Below are 20,369 nucleotides of genomic sequence, written 5' to 3'. Positions count from 1 at the left end.
TGGGATGCTAGTGTCACTCCTGGAGTGAGTGCAGATGCCAGTTGACCTTAGAGTGTAGTACAACCAAGGCACAAGCCCTTTTTTGAGCTGGGACAATCCTCTGTGAATGGTACCATCATTCTTATATCTTATAGCTTTTAACACCGAATGTTTAAATGCTAGCAAAGTATTGGTAATCAATGTATTATAATCTCATATTTAAATGTTTTCTAAGAAGTCCCAAACCAATCTGCATGCAAACCAGTGACATCTAAGTAATAAGCCCTTTATCTAGGAATGTTATCTTCACATTTTTTTGCTGAACTGTGATCTATATCACAAACTAAATAATGGCTTTTTAAAATGATATCTTTAAAAGCATCCCCAAATAATCCTTCACTCAGTTATATCTCTGAATAGAGAAAATGCCTTTCTTTCTCACATCTCAGTGATATTATTGCATTATAAGGCATTTTAAGATTAAGGCCAGTTGGCTTAGTGCAGTCATGTGGTGTTAACAAGGCCAAAGTCATGGAGGCCAATTAGCTTTGTTTTGTGTACTGACTACAGACAACTGGGAATCAGTCAAGAGACACACAGAGGAATAAAGTACCATAGCAAAATCTCAGCACTTATAGTCCATCCTCTCCATGGGACAAGCAGGATGGATGTGTTCCTTGGGCATCATCATTTCATAATAATAGCTTTGGAGGCCCCAACATCTGCCTCTAAATAAAGCAGTCCTGACATTTAGGCATTAACTTTGCATTATAATCCCCCATCATGCCATTGATTTGGTGTGTAACCTTCATCAGTAAAACAGAAATAATAGGAAAGAATGAAATAGACTTACCTCCCAGGGATGTTGTGTGAATTAGCAAATTAACAAGTGTAAAGTTTTAGAATTTATGTAAGTGCTAGTGGTTGTCATTATTTCTAGGGAACTAGTCTCATTTTAAATAGAGAATCTAAGTATATTATGTTTGTGTCAGAAAAGGATTTTCACCCACATCAATTGATTTTAAGCTGAACATAAAACAGAGGTGATAATAATGTAGTAGTGATCATCACAATGCAGAGCTGTAAACCTTTTCTTCTATTAGAGCTAAAATTATTTTTGAGCAACTATCAATGCCTTTAAATTTGCTTCCCAAGCTTTGTGCCAACAGTTATCTCTACAGTGATTATTCTTCCTGTGATGGGTGTGGAGAATAGAACCTATTCATTATTCATTCCCATAATGACTATATAATTGAATACGTTTGCATCATACAATCAGGCAAAGACTCAGTAGTTTGTTTGATTGCCATATACTGCAATCATTGTTAAAAAATAAAAACTCTTTTCTACTCTGCCTGCCCTGGTATCCTATAGAGGTAGAAAACATACAGATTTAAAACTCATGGGGAATTGAAGTGCTTTACAACAAAAGGCACTGTACATAGATCCTTTCAATTTGACATCTTTACCAAGGAATTTTGTTGTTACCTGAAATTTCCAAGTGGACTGTGGTTGAGAGAGTGCTTCCATTTCTTTCATCACTCTGACTTCACTTATCAAGAAAAGCTATTTATTGCTGATTGCAGGACTCTTGAACTCAGCCCAAGAGCTGCAGCATGAATGCCTCAGATCTGGGCTCCTTGTTACTTATTTACATATTCATTTGAAGTGATTCAGGACTATTTGAAAACCTCTCCTGACCCAACTTTGTGTAATAGCCAAGATCTAGCGCTCACTGTGTTTTTGGTTCTCTTTCCCTTTGTCTTACAGATAATAGCCGAGTACCTTTGGAAAGGTCACGCTCTCGCCACAATGGAGCTATTTCATCTAAGTGATTCCTGATGCCAAAGAATATGAAAACAAAATCATAAGTAAACAAAATCATAAATTTTGAGAAGAACAAAACATCCACTCAAGGGATAGAAAATACGTACATTTCTGCAAATATCAAGCTTAGCTGGGTGAAGTAGCATGTATCTGGAAAGCTATTGCAATACTCCTCTCACAATTATACTAAAACAAACACAATTACAAAGATTATAAAATATGTGTTCCATTTTAGTGTAAAAATGTGTATTATTTGTTATTGTGTGTGACCTGATGGTAATGATGAAAAGGGTAAAAAATTCAGAAACAGTCAGCCTGTCAAAAATTACAATGTTGCTCAAATTTACAGGTCACCCCCTCCAAAAAAAAGGAAAAGAAAGGAATAGAAGGAATTATTCAGTGTCTGCTTCTGATTCCTGTTACATGGAAAAAGAACAGGCCAATGGAAATGTATATATTAACAACTTGAAGAGACACTAGCTAATATTGCACACTGTGCTAGAGAAGCCATTTTGGAAACAAAAAAATTGCTGCTTCAACCCCATGAATTTATTTCAAATCTTATCTCAAGCAAAAGATGATGGATTGATCTGCTTTGGCTGAAATTAAACTTATCATTAATCTAGAGTTTCAACATGATGTTACAGGCACTTATTGCTAAAAATAAACCAGAGTTTAACAGAAGCAGTTAGAGAAAGTGATTTAAACTTTATTTAAAGAGGTATTTTCTAATTATGCACATATATCTACTTTATAGAAATACTTTATATGGCTATTTTTGAGAAAACCTCACATTTTAATGTTTATTCTGAGATGAACCTTAAAATTCTATCACCTTTATTTAGATTTTTAAAAGGTAAATATTGATTCCTATTCTCTGTGGTTTATTTCTTCTCTCTATTGCTTCTTTCTCTCATGACCTCCTTGAAAGCAGGGAATAAAGTTCTAAAAGACCTGAGAGGAAAAAGATTTCTCTCTGTAGGCAGCAGAAAACTGTCTGAAAGTTCAACTGTTTTATCTGCCTTTCTACTTACTCAGCTTTCCAATTCTGCCTTGGTGGTGTGAAGAAGTAAAAAATTATATGTATGTATGTGTATATATGTGTATATATTTATATCTACTGCTACAATAATTCCACATCCCAGTGACTAAGTGAACTTTTTAATCATCATCATACTTATTTCCATTATATTAACAAACTAAAATGACACTGCCAAAACAACCCTAGGAGGAAAAACAGGTTCTACATTTTTCTTAAATAGATGAAGGAATATAAGTTATACCTATTACTTTAAAATATGCATTGAAATAATATGGTATAATTTCTCTAGAGTGTAATTTCAATACTAATCCAGGCAAATGATTGTGATTACTGTAAAAAAATTCTTATATGTATATTTCTTATATAGAAAATCCTATTTCTACTTCTTCAAAGCACATTATAGACATTCAGAAAGAATAAGTGACTGGCTTGGCAAGTCACCTTTTGAAATAATGTAAACAAGTGACCAATAATTCACAGTTTCCTTTATATAGAGATGTATACTTACTCAAACTGCTACTTTTTCCTCCAGTGCATTCTTGTGTAGGTTCTTATGTGGGTATTACATTTTAAAATTCTCTGAAGCTGCTATAATAGAGAAATCAAAAGGAGTGACAGTATCTGAGATTTTACAATTTCATCCTATCTTTAAATCACACACATATGCATGCACAAATAAATTTAAGGGGAATATCAATTTCATATGCTGTTTCATAACAACAAAGATTTACAAATTTATGCAAATAATTAATGTATGTATTTTTGACTTCACAAAGTCTTTTCTTAAATCTTCATGTTCTGACCTGGGTCTTTTGATAGCTTTTCAGGCTGTAGGAAAATGATATTTTGAAATATTAACCTGACTAAAATTTAGTGGCATTTGCCATGTCATATCATCAAGATGGTCGAGGTAGAAATACTGATGTGTATTACTTTTTCCAGATGTGAACTTGCCTTGTTTTTTAGTTTGTGAAAAAAGTAAATGAAATACTATTATTGATATATATTTGTATTTCAAGAAATGGCACATGGTTTTCACAAACAGTATGGAACCTTTTAGGGTCTTTTGTGAAATTCCAATAATGGAGTTGAAGGATTTGCTTCCCAGATTTATAATAGTCCTGCTTTAGCCATTTGCAATTTTGTTCTAGATTGAAAATTATAACCAACAAAAGTACATAGTGACATTTTTAGCATAGAGCCAAATTACACTAAAGTTTTTTTTAGGTGAGAAGCACCAATTTATGCAGATTTTCTTCAGAATGATTTTTAAAACTGCAAAATCCTTAAAATGTTTACTAGTTACATTAGTGCCCTTTGTCTGCAAGGTAACAAATTACCACAAAATTCTTGCCTCATCACATCAGAAATGTATTCTCTCACGGTCCCCATGACAAGATGCCCAAAATGAAGGGCCATGCTCCCTCAAAGTCTCCAGAGCAAAATCTTTCCTTGATTCTTCCAGCATATAGTAGCTACTGGCCTTCCCTGGGTTATGGCTACATCTCTGCTCCATCTTCACATCACTTTCTCCTCTGCATATCTAATCTTCCTATGCTTCTTTTATAATGATGCTTTTGTTAGAATTTAGGGCCCACCCAGATAATCTAAAATAATTTCATCTGAAGACCCTAAACTTAATTTACACTTATAAGACTCTTTTTCCAAATAAGTAACATTCAAAGGTTCTGGGAGTTAGGATGTGGGCATATCTTTTTGGAGGTACCCCCCAGCCCATTACAGTCTGCCCTTTGCCCCCCCAAATATATATTTGTCCCATGTACAAAATATATTCACCCCATCTCAACATTCCCCAAAGTCTCAACCCATTATAGCATCAACTCTAAGTCTAAAATCTCATCCAAACATCATGAGTTCAATAGTCCCAAATCTCATCATCTGGATCATCTAAATCAGGTATAGGTGAAAATCCTGGGGCAAAATTTCTATCCAAATGTCAATGATGGGTAGAGGCTGGAAGAACTATGATGTATGTGATAGAGAAAAAAAAATACACTGTAAAAACAACTTATCTGCTTCCAAAATACAATGGTGAGACAAGCATAGGACAATAGTTATAGACATTCTTATTCCAAAATAGAGAAAATGGAAAGTTGAAAAAAATCACATGGCCTGATAACTTTCAAATTTCAGCCAAGCATAATCCCCTTAGGTTTCTTCAGGACTGCACCCCTTAAGCCTGCAGTTCTGGCCTCTTTGCCCAAGGATTAAGTCTCTGTCTCTGTGCCCATGGTTGGCACTTCTGCCTCTGCTCCCCTGCTTGGGCCTCTGCCTCTGCACCTTGCAGTTCTGCTCTAGGAATGGCCATATTTACTGAAGGGTAGCACATGTTTGCAGCTTTATCATCCTGTTTCTTGCCTGTAAAATTTTGGTAGTCTGACAACCTTCTGTCATTTTGTTATGTCTCCATCCTTTCCAGGCAAAACTAGAACTGTTTCAACCAGTATAACATTCTCAAAAAGTTTGTGGGTCTCCCATGTATGTCAAATTGATTCAGTATTGAGGTAAGAGTCCTCACAGACCTTTGCTGGATAATTCCATCTCTATTCTTGGCTTCTATTGAGATGGTTGAGTGGATCCATGAGTCTGCCATCTCTTCAACACTAGCCAGAGGCTGGCTTTATCTCCAGAGTACAATCTCCTAATTTTAGCATCTTTTGCAATCTGAATATTCAGGCTCAAAATTACCTGAATTATCATGTGCTGGTTCCTTTCTGCCTAATAGTTATTTCCTCAATTTCTCTTTTTCCTCTTGCATTTTACTATGAGCTCAAGATGAAAATAGGCCTTACCTTCAACACTTTGCTTGGAAATCTCCTCAACCAAATATTCAAGTTCATTACAAATTCTACCTTCCACACAACTGCCGGAAACAATTCAGATAAGCTCTTTGCCACTATATAAGAAGGATCACCTTCCCTCTGGTTTCCAATAAAATGTCCCTCAGTTCCTTCTGAGCTCACCAGAAGCGCTTTTAACATTCATATTACTAACAGCAGTGTATGTTTTTTTTTCTATCACATACATCACAATTCTTCCAGTCTCTACCCATTATCCACCTCCTAAGCCACTTCCACATGTTTAGTCATTCATTACAGGGGTACCTCAATTCCTGTTACCAAAATCTGTATTGTGTTCCTGTGGCTGCTGTAACAATACACAAAACATGATACCTTAAAATAACATAAGTTTGTTCTCTTATTATTTGAGGGGCCCAAAGTCCTAAACTGAGGTCTTACTAGGTCTGTACTCCCTGTACTCTCTCTGGAGGCTCCAGAAGAAAATTTGTTGGTAGTCTCTTCCAGTTTCTTGTGACTGTCATTCTTTCCTTGGCTGTGTCCAAATCTCTCTTTGGTCTGTTTTCACATTGCTTTTCCCTCTGTGTATCTAATCTACCTCTGCCTCTCTCTCATAAGAACACTTGCTGCAGCATTTAGGACGCACCTTGTTTATCCATAATAATCTTCTCATATAAATAATCTTAATTTCATCTGTGAAGACCCTTTTTCCAAATAATGTAACATCACAGATTCCAGGAACTAGGACATGGACATATTTTGGGGAAGCCATCATTTAGCTCACTACATTAATCATTGCATACAAATGTGCTTTTCACTTTTTAAAATGCATCCTTGGTGCTTACACCAAACTGAAGGTTTCCTCTAAAAGCTATTGTCTGTACAGCCTAATGCATGCTTTGATGTTAAACAGTTTTACAGGCTATTCTAAAATTTGATACTTTTTCTACTATGGCCAATGCTTAGTTTGAAAAAATAATGGGTTCCAACTCTGAACTCTGGTGTTTCCCTTCTACCCCTTTTATGTACTCTTTGACCAAATGTCTTCTATGAGTATAATGCAGGCATAAAACTACCTCTGATACAGGAGGGTTCTTTCAAGCTGACTTTAGATATTGTGAATCCCTCAGCTGAATGGAGAGGTGACAACAAAGCCTGCTTTGAATGGGTATTGAGGAAGACTGTGCCCATGCCAAGATACCCAGAAGAAGTATTTCAGCAGCAGGAGAACTGTGGATTCATGTTCTCATTTTGCTTCGGATTAGATACCTGTCTCTTTACATGACCAAGAACAACTTGTAGTCTATATGTAATGCATACTCACTTATTAAATAAAGTTAAGATATACATTAAATGTTGTGTTGCCTATGCTAATATTCAGGGTGACTGAACAGGCACAAACTGAAGTATAAAGACAGGATATAAGAACATTTTAGAAGAAGCTTCAACTGAAGAGAAATACAAGAGTGTTTCTATAAGGACCTGGTCAAGTGGAAATCATGGGATATATTCAAAGACACACATACCTGTGGGAATCCTAAGATTTTATTTAAGTATTCTTTAGCACTTCTTTCCAGTGTAGTGTAGAAATGTAGAACTTAAAAGTCCAGAAAAGTCAGAAGGATGATTTACATCTTCCAGGGAAACTCTATACAGAAAAGTGGGTGTTTTTTTTTTTGTTATTTTTTCTTTTTTCTTTTTTTTTTTTTTGTTTGTTTTTGGGTTTTTTTTTTTTTTTTGGTCTTGATTATAGAATGAATGAAAGCAAATGGACTTCAAATGCTCAGAGGGGTAAAAATCTGAAATGAGTACCAAATGTGTATATGAGTAAATAAATGTATGTAATTATTCTCTGGAAGGCTTTCAAAAGAATCTTTCATCATAGGTGGGCTGACTTGAAGATGGAAGGTTGGATAAGGTAATAACCAGATCTGTAAATGATATGATCCAAAGTACGTGGCAATACCATTGTTTCCCTTGGAATTTTGGGTTGCTCCAGGAATCAAATACATTAGCTTTTTTTTTTTAACGTTTTATTTATTTTTGAGACAGGGAGAGACAGAGAATGAACAGTGGAAGGTCAGAGAGAGGGAGACACAGAATCCGAAACAGGCTCCAGGCTCTGAGCTGTCAGCACAGAGCCCTACGCGGGGCTGGAACTCACGGACTGTGAGATCATGACCTGAGCCAAAGTCGGCCACTTAACTGACTGAGCCACCCAGGCGCCCCTACGTTAGCTTTTTTTTTTCTCCCTCAGAGTAACTCCTTAGTAAGGAGTCTGAAAACCTTGGTATCCACAACCAGGGGAATTTGAGCTTAAAACCAAGAGCTCAAAGGAAAATGGAAATCTGGATGTTGAAATATGTGCAATGTATGTAACATACTATATAGTTTTGATTTATAAAGAAGGAAATATATAGCCAAATATCCCATTTAAAGACTGAATTTATTTAGATGTCTAGAGTCCCAAATAAAATATTATTACAGTTGATATACATTGTAGGGGAAAAAACTTACAAATTAATGAAGTATGTGAATCATGACTTTCTAGTTTTTGGTGATTAGCAAAATTCAATCTCTAGCCATGATGGTCATATATCTTGGCTAATACAGGTTCAGCCAATATTTTCACCTATATTTTTGCTAATTGGGGTCCTGACAATATTTTCACCTTTTGATATTAATCATCAAAGCACAAGAGCTCTAGCGTGCCTGGATGGCTCAGTCAGTTGAGTGTCTGACTTCAGCTCGGGTCATGATCTCATGGTTCATGAGTTTGAGCCACACGTAGGGCTCTGTGCTGACAGCTCAGAGCTTGGAGCCTGCTTTGGATTCTGTGTCTCCCTCTCTCTCTGCCCCTCCCCCACTCACACTCTGTCTCTCTCTCTCAAAAATAAACATTAAAAAAAACACAAGAGCTCTTATTGTATTAGAAATCATAATAATAAACCCTTAACTTCTCTACTTTTTTAAAGCCTCCAGTGTGGCTATTCTAATCATTGATCCATTCCATGAACATTGCTTTTGAGGGTGCAATTATGAATTAAACATAGCTCCCACTTCAGAGGTCTCACAATCTAGTGCAAGATGGGACATGTACAGAATTGTAATCCAAGGTAGAAAGAAAGTAATCAATGTCATAAGAGTGGGATAGATAAAGCCTATGGGAGTTCAGAAAAAAGGAACAAATCAGTTTTACAGAGGTGAAGTATAGGTATTAAGGTGGGAAACAAATGCCAATGTAGGCTTTTTGTCACAGTGGCATTTGGACTGAAATTTAAAGGGTAAGATTTGGATATATGAAGCTTTTATTTAGTCAGTATGTAATAAGCACCTACCATGTGCCAACCAGAATGCTAGACACTGAGAACATAACAATGAATCAAATAGATGTGGTCCTTACTCTAAAAAGCTTAGGTGTTTTTTTGTTTTGTTTTGTTTTGTTTTGTTTTGTTTTGTTTTTTAGGAGAGAGGGAAGGCATGAGAAGTACAAATTTTGATATGCATATGTAGGGAATATTGAATAATTCAGTTTCACTAGAGTATGAGGCCCATGAAAAGGAGGTAGCAGTTGTGTATTTGGGGCTTGACTTTATAAATGATAGGAAAATACTGAGGGATTTTGAGGAAAGCAATGATAATGGACCATTTAAGGAAGATGATGCTGGAAGCTCTGTGTAAGACGTAGAGGTCACAGAAGGACCACTTTGTTGGAGGCTATTGCAATACTTTAGATAAATAATGAGGGCCTAAACTAGGGTAGCATCAGTGGGACAGATCCAAGTGGTATCTAAAGAACTGGCAATCGGTTAGATGTTGAGGATGTGAGGAGAGAGAGGATTCAAATCTGACACTAAGGTTTTAAACCTGAGTGACTGATGGGCTACTTTCAACCAAAAAGTTGAACACAAGAAGAGCTCATCTTTGTAGTGATACCATTGATATGCACACCTACTGCTCTGACACTTATGATCCTATTGTCTGTACTGTTGAATGGCTCATACAAGCCCTATATACAAGTAGCATCAAGACATACAAAGTAGACAGGAGAACATGATTCTGAACAAGAACTTGTTCAGTGATTTATAGTGATAATGGTAAGAAGGGCAAAGGTAGACTATGTGGTGTTCCTTTTCTTTCCTTCTTTTCCTCTTTCCTGCTTTTTTCTCTTTTCTATTTAATAATACTGAAAGTGAAAACACTGAATGGCTGTTCAAAGAAACTGACAAGGATTGAGTGGACATTAAAATGTACTGATTCAGTTTTGGTCTCATACAGGGAAGAAAGGAATGTAGATGAAGTGCAATTTATGGAAAAAGATTTAATTAGTTCATAGCGAGAACTTCTTAAGTGTCTAGTTAATATTTTAAACTATACATTTAAGAGGTTCTGGGACAATTATTACTCTAAAAGAGCGGCAAATTCTCCTGTTTTACTATTTTCCCAGGAATCTCTCAGACTTCCAAACTGTGGCCAAGTCTATCCTCTTTATGATAAATACCTTTCTACTCAACCATAAGGCTTCCCTCCTCAGTACATTCAATTGCTGGGTACGTGTGACACTGAATGACTATTCTAGCTAATATTCTTTTGTTTTGGAAGGGAACCTGTTTTTTGGATCTGCTCCATCTCACCCCTGCCCCCTAACACCCAGCAAATATCTTGTGTTGTTGTCTGTTGCCCTACAAAACCCCAAATATCACAATGGGAATTAAATTGAAAATACCTAAATACTACGAATTTTCACTTTGAATAATTTTTGGAATCTTATGACATAATACCACAGTGGTACAGACTTCCTACCAAAAATCAATTAATGGAGTATTTTACCTGACTAAACAACTGGAGCACTTATAGTAGTGTTTGGGGAAGGGAAGAAAAGGAAAGGGACCATGGATAAGGCTCCTCAGCAGAATTCGGTATCATGATAAAAATCATAGCATCTGTTAGGTGTCGCTTACCTGCAACTCCAGAGCATCTGGGATAAAATCTGACTTGCTGTGTGTGTGTGTGTGGGGGGGGGGGGGGATGCTACTTTGTACTTTGAAAGGGCTTTCACTATTTGCATCCATTATTCCATCATCTTTCCTCTCAGTCTACAAGCATCCTCAAGAATCCTAATGAAGAACAGCAACCTTCCCATGAATCTGTCTCCTTCAACACTATCAACTACCTAATTACCAAGCCATGAATTACTCTTGTCATTCCAGTTACTTTCTCCCACTTTTCTATAAAGAACACTTAGTCCTATCTTTCCCCACCACTCAGAAAATTTCTCAGTCCTCTTTATTAGTGATTGTTTTCAACAAAATATAGGCAGTATCTCCAGCATTCATTTGTATTCTCCCCACTACCAGGGCCATCTTGGCCATTTCCATGGCTTTGACAATTTCTTATGAGCAAATGACTGCAATTCTTTCTGAACTTCAGAACCATCTTCAGTTTGTAAATGATATCTCACACACTAAACGCAGTATATTCCCAACCAAAAATGTTCCCTAGCAAACGGATTCTTTTATCCAGATTTCCCCTCTCATTATAGGTACCATACCTTCTCAGTCTCTCAGGCTAGAAATACCAGAAACATCTTGTATTATTCCCTCTCCCATAACATCCAGTCAGGCACAGAAGTTGATCATCCCATTTCAGTTTCTTACCTCTTCAACCTTTTACACCACTAGAGATTGCTTCCTAAAATGCCTTTCTTGGCCCACATTAACAATTTTTATTCTTTTTAAAAAATTTTTAATGTTTATTTTTGAGAGGGAGGGAGAGACATAGCACGAGCAGGGGAGGGGCAGAGAGAGAGAGACACACACACAGGAACCGAAGCAGGTTCCAGGCTCTGAGCTGTCAGCACAGAGCGCAAAGCAGGGGCTCCAACTTACAAACCATGAGATCATGACCTGAGCCAAAGTTGGAACTGACTGAACCACCCAAGTGTCTCTATTGTGCTTCTTAATTAAAACTATTATGGGCTTGAAAGTTCTCAGGAACGGAAAATGTAGCTTTCAAACCTCTTCACAATCCCTTCAGCCATTCTGCGCTGGATTTATCACTGGAGCTTACCAATGATAAACAAACATGATTCCTTAATTCTCCTTCCCTCATTAAAGTACATTGTTATTAATGCTCCTACAGTAATTTGCACATACTCTTATTATGGCCTTTATTTCATTCTGCCTTTTACTAGAGTTACTTGTCTGTGTCCTTGACTAAAGTATGTTTCTTGATGGCAATGACTGTCTCATTCATCTCTGGGCCTTTACCTAAAGCAATTGCTCAATGAACTAATGTGTAGTGTCAACTCTCAATGAATTAAACAAATGAAAAGGAATTTTTGATACAGGTAATGGAAAATCATAGCTAATTTCCTCAAGGTAAGAACATAGCCTTAATCGTTGTCCTGGAATCTGAGGGCCTGCCTAAGGTCAGCGATGAAGACAATATCCTCCAACGATGGATGACTGGGAGTTGATTTCAGAGGAGTGCTTTCAGGAGTTAATGACTGAAGACAAGGAAGAAGGTTTTACCTCCAAGGTCAAGCTTTTAACAAATATCTGCAATGTACACTGAGGGATTTGGCTGTACTCCAATTATGCTAATATGTTTTATATATGGGCCTCCAGCATCCAGGAACCACCACCTCCCTAAACAATTTAATAAGTGTAAATATAAAGGCAGAGTTATAAATGTGGAACTTATTTGTAATCTACCAACTTTGTTATCAAATGTCATAGGGTATAAGTCATGACAATTATGCTGCCTGCTTTTTATTACATTTATCTTACTTTTAAAGGTGCAGTATATGCCCATAAGTGTAACTTCTCTGCCTAAGTAATCTACCCTGTTTTGGAGTCACAGATCACAGGAACTTTAGAGTCACAGGATTAATGAGCATCCCTGTAGCAAAGGGATTCATGAGTCATTGACTCCACCCACTGACACTGTACCCTTCATATTAGGTTCCACTGTGTGTTTCAACAATTCAAGTTGTGGGAACTTGTGGGTTTCTCCATACAAGAGACATCACAATTTAAAATACAGAATTGTTGCTTCCTCCTCCCTCCCACACCTGAGCATGCAGATGTGTATAAGTCCCTCTCATATAGAAGCTGACAATTTTGCACAGAACTTTCAAACTCTTGATTGCCAATTTGGTGAGATACAATCCAGAGCTACCTCTTAAATGGTCTCTTGGAAGGTGAAAGGGGAAGTAGCCCTGGTTTTTCTGGTTTTGATCAGAAAGGCATCTACTACACCCAGTCCATAATTCCCAATTCCAATTAGACTCTTTCTCTTCCCCTCCTTATTGCTTCTCACTACATCTCATCAACCACTCCAATCAGGAAATGCAGGTGACTGTCTTACTCCATATAAGAACATTTTATGGCAACAGTTCTCTTTTCTTTCAAAGGAGCACTTCTAGTCTATCTGCAGGCTTCCTCATGCTTTCCTGGTATTAGGCAAGAAACCTGCCAGGCTGCAGAGGTCTGTTGGTGAGTGAATCTAATTTTAAGGTTTTTTAAAAGTTCTGCTGCTTTCAGTTTCCTTGAAAGGGAAGGAGCAAAAATAAAAATAGTAGTTAATCCTACCACATAGGAGGTTCTTCAGGAACATTATTTTCCTTAATCACAGCATCCCCCTACCCTTTTGCTGTGTGATTCAAAAAATCATGTTAACAAGCTATTTATTTGTGCATTACTTATTCCACAAATATCCACTGAGCAACTCATGTGACAGGCATTATAAGCAAAAATAGACATGATCCAGGTCTTCATGAGCTTACAAGTGGAGCATGCTAATGATAAATCTATATATGATTACAATTAAGCGAAATGTCTAAGAAGGAAACAATAACAGATACTATAGGAGAAAATAATGTATGTGTATATGTGTGTGGTGGTGAAGGGGGTCTAAATTAGACTGGGTGGTCAAGATCAGCCTCTCTGAAGAAGTGATATTTAATTGGAGACCTAATGGATGGGTAGAAGTTAGGGGTGCCTGGGTGACTCAGTAGGTTAAAACATCAGACTGTTGATTTTGGCTCAGGTCATGATCTCACAGTCATGAGATCAAGCCCTGCATCAGGTTCTGCACTGAGCATGATTCTGCTTGGGATATTCTCTCCCTCTCTCTCTCTGTCTCTCTCTCCCTCTCCCTCTCCCCACCCCAGTCTGTTCCTCTCCCCTGCTTATGCTCTCTCTCTAAAAAATAACTAACTAAATAATCTTTTAAAAATAAAAAAAGGATGAGTAGAGGTTAACCATATGAAAAGTGAATTTGTATAAACATAAAGGAAACAAAATACATACAGTGGAGTAATGTTTTATTCAGCTTTAGCTAGGTTGTACTATTGTTACAAACAACCCCAAACCTCAATTACCATAGCAAAGGTCCATGTGGCAACTACGGGTCATCCATGGCTCAGTTTCACTTGCCTTTTTCATTCAAGGATCATGACTGAAGGAGAAGTCCTTATTTGGGACATGTCATTCTGAATCAGAAGGAAAAGAACAAAAAAATCTGAACCATGCCATGGCTCTTAAAGCTTTTTATTGTATGTGGTGGAGGTCACTTTGGCTCACATTCCATTGACCAAAGCAAGTTCTAGGACCAAACACACATTAATTTGGCAGGGTTCCTGGCAGGAAGCAGGGATGAGCTCTCTAACAGGAAGGAAAAATTAATATTTGAAAATAATGTAATCTACAACAGCCCTTGTCTGGCTTCCACCTATCCCTCTAATACACAATAATTTCCCAGGGCCTCAGTTTCCTCATCTCTAAAAATGGCATTTAAAACAATGAAGACATGTGGCACCTGGGTGGCTCAGTCGGTTAAGTGTCCAACTTCAGCTCAGATCATGATCTCACAGTTTGTGAGTTCAAGCCCCGTGTCAGGCACTGTGCTGACAGCTAGGAGCTTGGAGCCCACTTCAGATTCTGTGTCTCCCCCTCTCTCCCCTCCCCTGCTCAGGCTCTGTGTCTCTCTGTCTCTCAATAATAAATAAATGTTAAAAAAAATAAAAAAAAACAGTGAAGAGAACCCAAGATGGGTTTTCTGAGGTTGAGTCTGGCCCTTAAGTTAGGCAGCAGGTTAGGGGAACAAAAAACTGTATAATCTAGAGCCTAAGTTTTCTCTACATTTTCTTTTGGCATGTTATTTTAATTACAGTAATATAAAGAAAACAAGTTTTGGTATGCTACCTTGGCCACTAGGTAGCTGTGTTACTTTGTGCAAGTTACTTAAACTCTTTGAACCTTGGATTATTGTAAGAAGTATGTAAAATAATGTATGTGAGAATTTTGTGTAGTATAATGCCATACAAATACAAATCATTATATTTATCTCACTGCTATGATCTCCTTTACTAAGACTCATCTGTTTGTCTCATACTCTTATCCCACGTTTCAGCTAGCCATCTCAAGATCACCATGTCAAAACTCAGAATTATCTTCTCTCCCAGGCAATTCCCATCTAACTACCACTCCAGGGTTCATTGTGTTTATCACTAGTACTGATGTGCTTCTTATCACCAGGGTTACAAACCCTCATGTTGTTTTTGACATCCATATCACCACTCAGTTATATCAATTCTCCCTTCACAGTGTAGTATACGTGGATCTCTTTCTGATTTTAAAGCCACCACCCAAGCCCAGACCGTTGTATCCCTCTCCTTGATTACTGTAATAACTACTCTTTCTGCCTATACTTTCACCCCTGTTCAAAGTAGTCATTTGATTATCTTATTCCCACACTCAAATCCCCACAGTGGATCACAAATGAATAGAAAATTAAAGTGCAAACTCTTTAGCTCAGTAGCCAACATCCTCCAAAATTTGGCTGAGTTCACTTTTTCCAAACTTCTTTTTACTCTTACCCATATACCCTCTGCTGCAGCATCACAACGTAACTCACCATTCTCTGAACATCTTCTTTATCTAGATCATCACTGGCCAGTAGAAATCTAATGCAAGCCACAGATGTAATTTTAAATTATCTAGTAGCTACATTTTAAAAAGAAAATAGAAACAACTGATGTTAATTTTAATATATTTAATTTAGCTTAGTATATCTAAAATATTATCCTTTCAACATGTAATCAATATAAAAATTATTAATGAAGCACTTTACATTGTTTTTAATACTATCTTTTAAAAAACCCATAAGTATTTTACACTTACAGCACATCTCAATTCGCATGCACTAGCCACATTTCCAATGCTTAGTAGCCATATGTGGCTACTGGCTCCTATATTAGGTGGCACAGACCTAGCCCCCACCCTGTGTCTCAAGGCAAACTCTGTCCTCTGCTTGAAATACCTCCCATTCAAACCATCACCTGTGGAAATACTGCCTTCCAAAGACACAGCTTCATAGCCCACATGCTCTAAGAAGTCTTCCAAGATTCTCTCAGCTGAAATTCATCTTTTACTCTCTCATACAATCATACACATCATTTTGTTATATATCTCTAAATGTTGTGAGTATATAATACATTCATTTGTTTCAAAACTCAGTGAATACCAAAGGGTATGCATATAATGACACCTCCCTGCCATCCACCTTAATTCTCTCCTCTGGAGACAACCAGTATTCTCAGACTTTTGTGTATCCTTGAAGATAAATCTTATACAAATACATATATGTATGTACATATACATATATGTACATATATACATATATGTATAAGATTAAATATATGCATATAAATATAAGATACAAATATACATATTTGTATAAGATTTATCTGCAAACTTAATGTACTAATATGGAATTATCTCCAATTAATAGTCTATATTTGAGATAATTCCATATTAGTACATTAAGTTTGTCTGTCTCCTTAAAGAGGCTTTTAATTCTTAAAGAATATAGATTTTGCCTTTTTTTCTCTATCCTTACAGAGCTCTGCACCTTGGACTCTGGTACTGTGCTGAATACTCAGTGTTTGTTGAAAGCTCAAAGTGTTCCAGACTGATTATGTTAAAATGGTATCTTTTGCATATGGTATACCCATCTCCTTCAAAAGATCATTAACTTCTAATTGCCCACAGGATACATTTCACATTCAAGGACTTTCACAGTCTGACCCAACCTTTCCTTCTAGAGTAATCTCTACTCTCCAGAGATACACCCTTTGCTTTAAGCAATAGGTGTTTCACTGGAGTTTTGCCACAGATTGATATGTATGGTTGCCTGTGTGTGTGTGTACGTGTTTCATTCCAATATTTTCCTAAGACCATAAACCCTTGAAACAGGGGTTATGTTTAATGCCCTTATTTATCCCAGGACAACACATATAACTTGGCAAAGTTCCATGTATAATTGATGGGCTTGGAAATGTCTTTCTTCAGGCCTTGTTCTCTCCCTTTTTTCCCTTGGGCCTGGACTTCCCAATGCTAGATAATTGCCCAGATTCCACATTTTCTTCTGGCAGAAACAGAAGACAATTTGCTTCTCTAATCTATTTTTATTTTTAAATAATTCTTAATTCAACTGATTCTCAAGCCAGAGAATTTGTAGACAGACGCAGAAATAAGGATCAAAGCACAAAATAAACATTGTTCCTGCAGGGAAGGTTTTTTTTTTTTTTTCCATTTTCATGCTTTTGTCTAGAATTCTATTTATGTTTGAAATAATCAATTTTTCGTAGATCTCAAACAACTGAAGCTGCTCTAAGAGTCACCTCAAAAATAAACAGACCCTCGCCCGCGCGTCCTGCTGATCACTCAGATTCCACCTACACCTGCCTAACTAACCCAGAAAACCACCAGAAGACTAGCAGAACGGAGTCTCCAGAGCCAAGCACAGATGAGAGGCCCATGGAAGAGGGTAGGAAGGGCGGTGAGGCAGTGCGCACTGCACGGACTGGCGGGAGGGAGCCTGGGCGGAGGGGCAGCCTGCCGGTCCAGCAGAGCCCCCAAGTCTGGTTTGCAAAAGCGGAGGGGCCGGACAGAGTGTGTTCCCACAGCAAGCAGGACTTAGCATCTGGGAGGTCATAAGTTAACAGCTCTGCTCAGAAAGAGGGAAAGCTGGAGGACAAAGGCAGGGAGAGTTGCAGAGCCCCCAGACGACAGAGCTCAGTTTGGTGGGGAACAAAGGTGCTAGCCAGCGCCATCTCCCTCGCCCATCCCCCAGCCAAAATCCCAAAGGGAACCAGTTCCTGCCAGGGAACTTGCTTGCTCCGCCCAAACACCCAACGCTGTGCCTCTGCGGAGCCACCCTTCCAGCAGAGGGTCTGACTCCCTCCCACTGCCACAGAGCCCCTCCTGAAGTGGATCACCTAAGGAGAAGTGAGCTAAGCCTACCCCTCTTGCCCCTGTGCACTTTGTCTACCCATCCCAGCTAATATGCCAGATGCCCAGCACCACAAACCTGGCAGTGTGCAAGTATCCCAGATGGGCCACACCACCATACAGTGAATCCCGCCCCTGGGAGAGGGGAAGAGAAGGCACACACCAGTCTGACTGTGGTCCCAGCGGTGGGCTAGGGGCAGACATCAGGTATGACTGCGGCCCCGCCCACCAAGTCCAGTTATACACCACAGCACAGGGGAAGTGCCCTGCAGGTCCTCACCACTCCAGCGACTATTCAAAATGACCAAGTAGAAGAATTCCCCTCAAAAGAATCTCCAGAAAATAACAACACCTAATGAACTGATCAAAAAGGATTTAAATAATATAACAGAAAGTGAATTTAGAATAATAGTCATAAAATTAATCGCTGGGCTTGAAAACAGTATAGAGGACAGCAGAGAATCTCTTGCTACAGAGATCAAGGGACTAAGGAACAGTCACAAGGAGCTGAAAAACGCTTTAAACGACATGCAAAATAAAATGGAAACGACCACGGCTCGGATTGAAGAGGCAGATGAGAGGATAGGTGAACTAGAAGATAAAATTATGGAAAAAGAGGAAGCTGAGAGAAAGATAAAAAAATCCAGGAGTATGAGGGAAAAATTAGAGAACTAAGTGATACACTAAAAAGAAATAATATAAGCATAATTGGTATCCCAGAAGAAGAAGAGAGAGGGAAAGGTGCTGAAGGGGTACTTGAAGAAATAATAGCTGAGAACTTCCCTGAACTGGGGAAGGAAAAAGGCATTGAAATCCAAGAGGCACAGAGAACTCCCTTCAGACGTAACTTGAATCGATCTTCTGCATGACATATCATAGTGAAACTGGCAAAATACAAGCATAAAGAGAAAATTCTGAAAGCAGCAAGGGATAAACGTGCCTTAACATATAAAGGGAGACCTATAAGACTCGTGACTGATCTCTCTTTTGAAACTTGGCAGGCCAGAAAGGATTGGCACGAGATCTTCAATGTGCTGAACAGAAAAAATATGCAGCCGAGAATCCTTTAAACATCAAGTCTGTCATTTAGAATAGAAGGAGATATAAAGGTCTTCCCAAACAAACAAAAACTGAAGGAGTTTGTCACCACTAAACCAGCCCTACAAGAGATCCTAAGGGGGATCCTGTGAGACAAAGTACCAGAGACATCGTTACAAGCATGAAACCTACGGACATCACAATGACTCTAAACCCATATCTTTCCATAAAAACACTGAATGTAAATGGAATAAATGCGCCAACCAAAAGACATAGGGTATCAGAATGGATAAAAAAACAAGACCCATCTATTTGCTGTCTACAAGAGACTCATTTTAGACCTTTAGATTGAGAGTGAGGGGATGGAGAACTATTTATCATGCTACTGGAAGCCAAAAGAAAGCTGGAGTAGCCATACTTATATGACAAACTAGACTTTAAATTACAGGCTGTAACAAGAGATGAAGAAGGGCATTATATAATAATTACAGGGTCTATCCATCAGGAAGAGCTAACAATTATAAATGTCTATGTGCCGAATACCGGAGCCCCCAAATATATAAAACAATTACTCATAAACATAAGCAACCTTATTGATAAGAATGTGGTAATTGCAGGGGACTTTAACACTCCACTTACAGAAATGGATACATCATCTAGACACACAGTCAATAAAGAAACAAGGACCCTGAATGATACATTGGATCAGATGGACTTGACAGATATATTTAGAACTCTGCATCCCAAAGCAACAGAATATACTTTCTTCTCGAGTGCACATGGAACATTCTCCAAGATAGATCACATACTGGGTCACAAAACAGCCCTTCATAAGTTCACAAGAATTGAAATTATACCATGCATACTTTCAGACCACAATGCTATGAAGCTTGAAATCAACCACAGGAAAAAGTCTGGAAAACCTCCAAAAGCATGGAGGTTAAAGAACACCTTACTAAAGAATGAGTGGGTCAACCAGGCAATTAGAGAAGAAATTAAAAAATATATGGAAACAAACGAAAATGAAAATATAACAATCCAAATGCTTTGGGACGCAGAGAAGGCAGTCCTGAGAGGAAAATACATTGCAATCCAGGCCTATCTCAAGAAACAAGAAAAATCCCAAATACAAAACCTAACAGCACACCTAAAGGAAATAGAAGCAGAACAGCAAAGGCAGCCTAAACCCAGCAGAAGAAGAGAAATAATAAAGATCAGAGCAGAAATAAACAATATAGAATCTAAAAAAACTGTAGAGCAGATCAACGAAACCAAGAGTTGGTTTTTTGAAAAACTAAACAAAATTGACAAACCTCTAGCCAGGCTTCTCAAAAAGAAAAGGGAGATGACCCAAATAGATAAAAT

General features: G+C 38.0%; 1 protein-coding gene across 1 annotated transcript in view; it reads left to right on the top strand.

Annotated features, from left to right (window-relative positions):
• Positions 1 to 7,333, top strand: part of DIAPH2 (diaphanous related formin 2) — a 1,007,297-nt gene extending 999,964 nt beyond the window's left edge. Inside the window, exon 28 of the mRNA XM_081793317.1 lies at positions 1,750 to 7,333. Coding sequence (XP_081649443.1) covers positions 1,750 to 1,814 — 65 coding nt within the window. The 3' untranslated portion in view covers positions 1,815 to 7,333. The remainder of the gene's footprint in view (positions 1 to 1,749) is intronic.
• The last annotated feature ends 13,036 nt before the right edge of the window (positions 7,334 to 20,369 follow it).

This window comes from Panthera onca, chromosome X, assembly GCF_046562875.1.
Source record: "Panthera onca isolate mPanOnc1 chromosome X, mPanOnc1 haplotype 2, whole genome shotgun sequence".
In the NCBI taxonomy this organism is placed as follows: domain Eukaryota; kingdom Metazoa; phylum Chordata; class Mammalia; order Carnivora; family Felidae; genus Panthera; species Panthera onca.
This window is presented reverse-complemented; position numbering and strand designations above follow the sequence as displayed.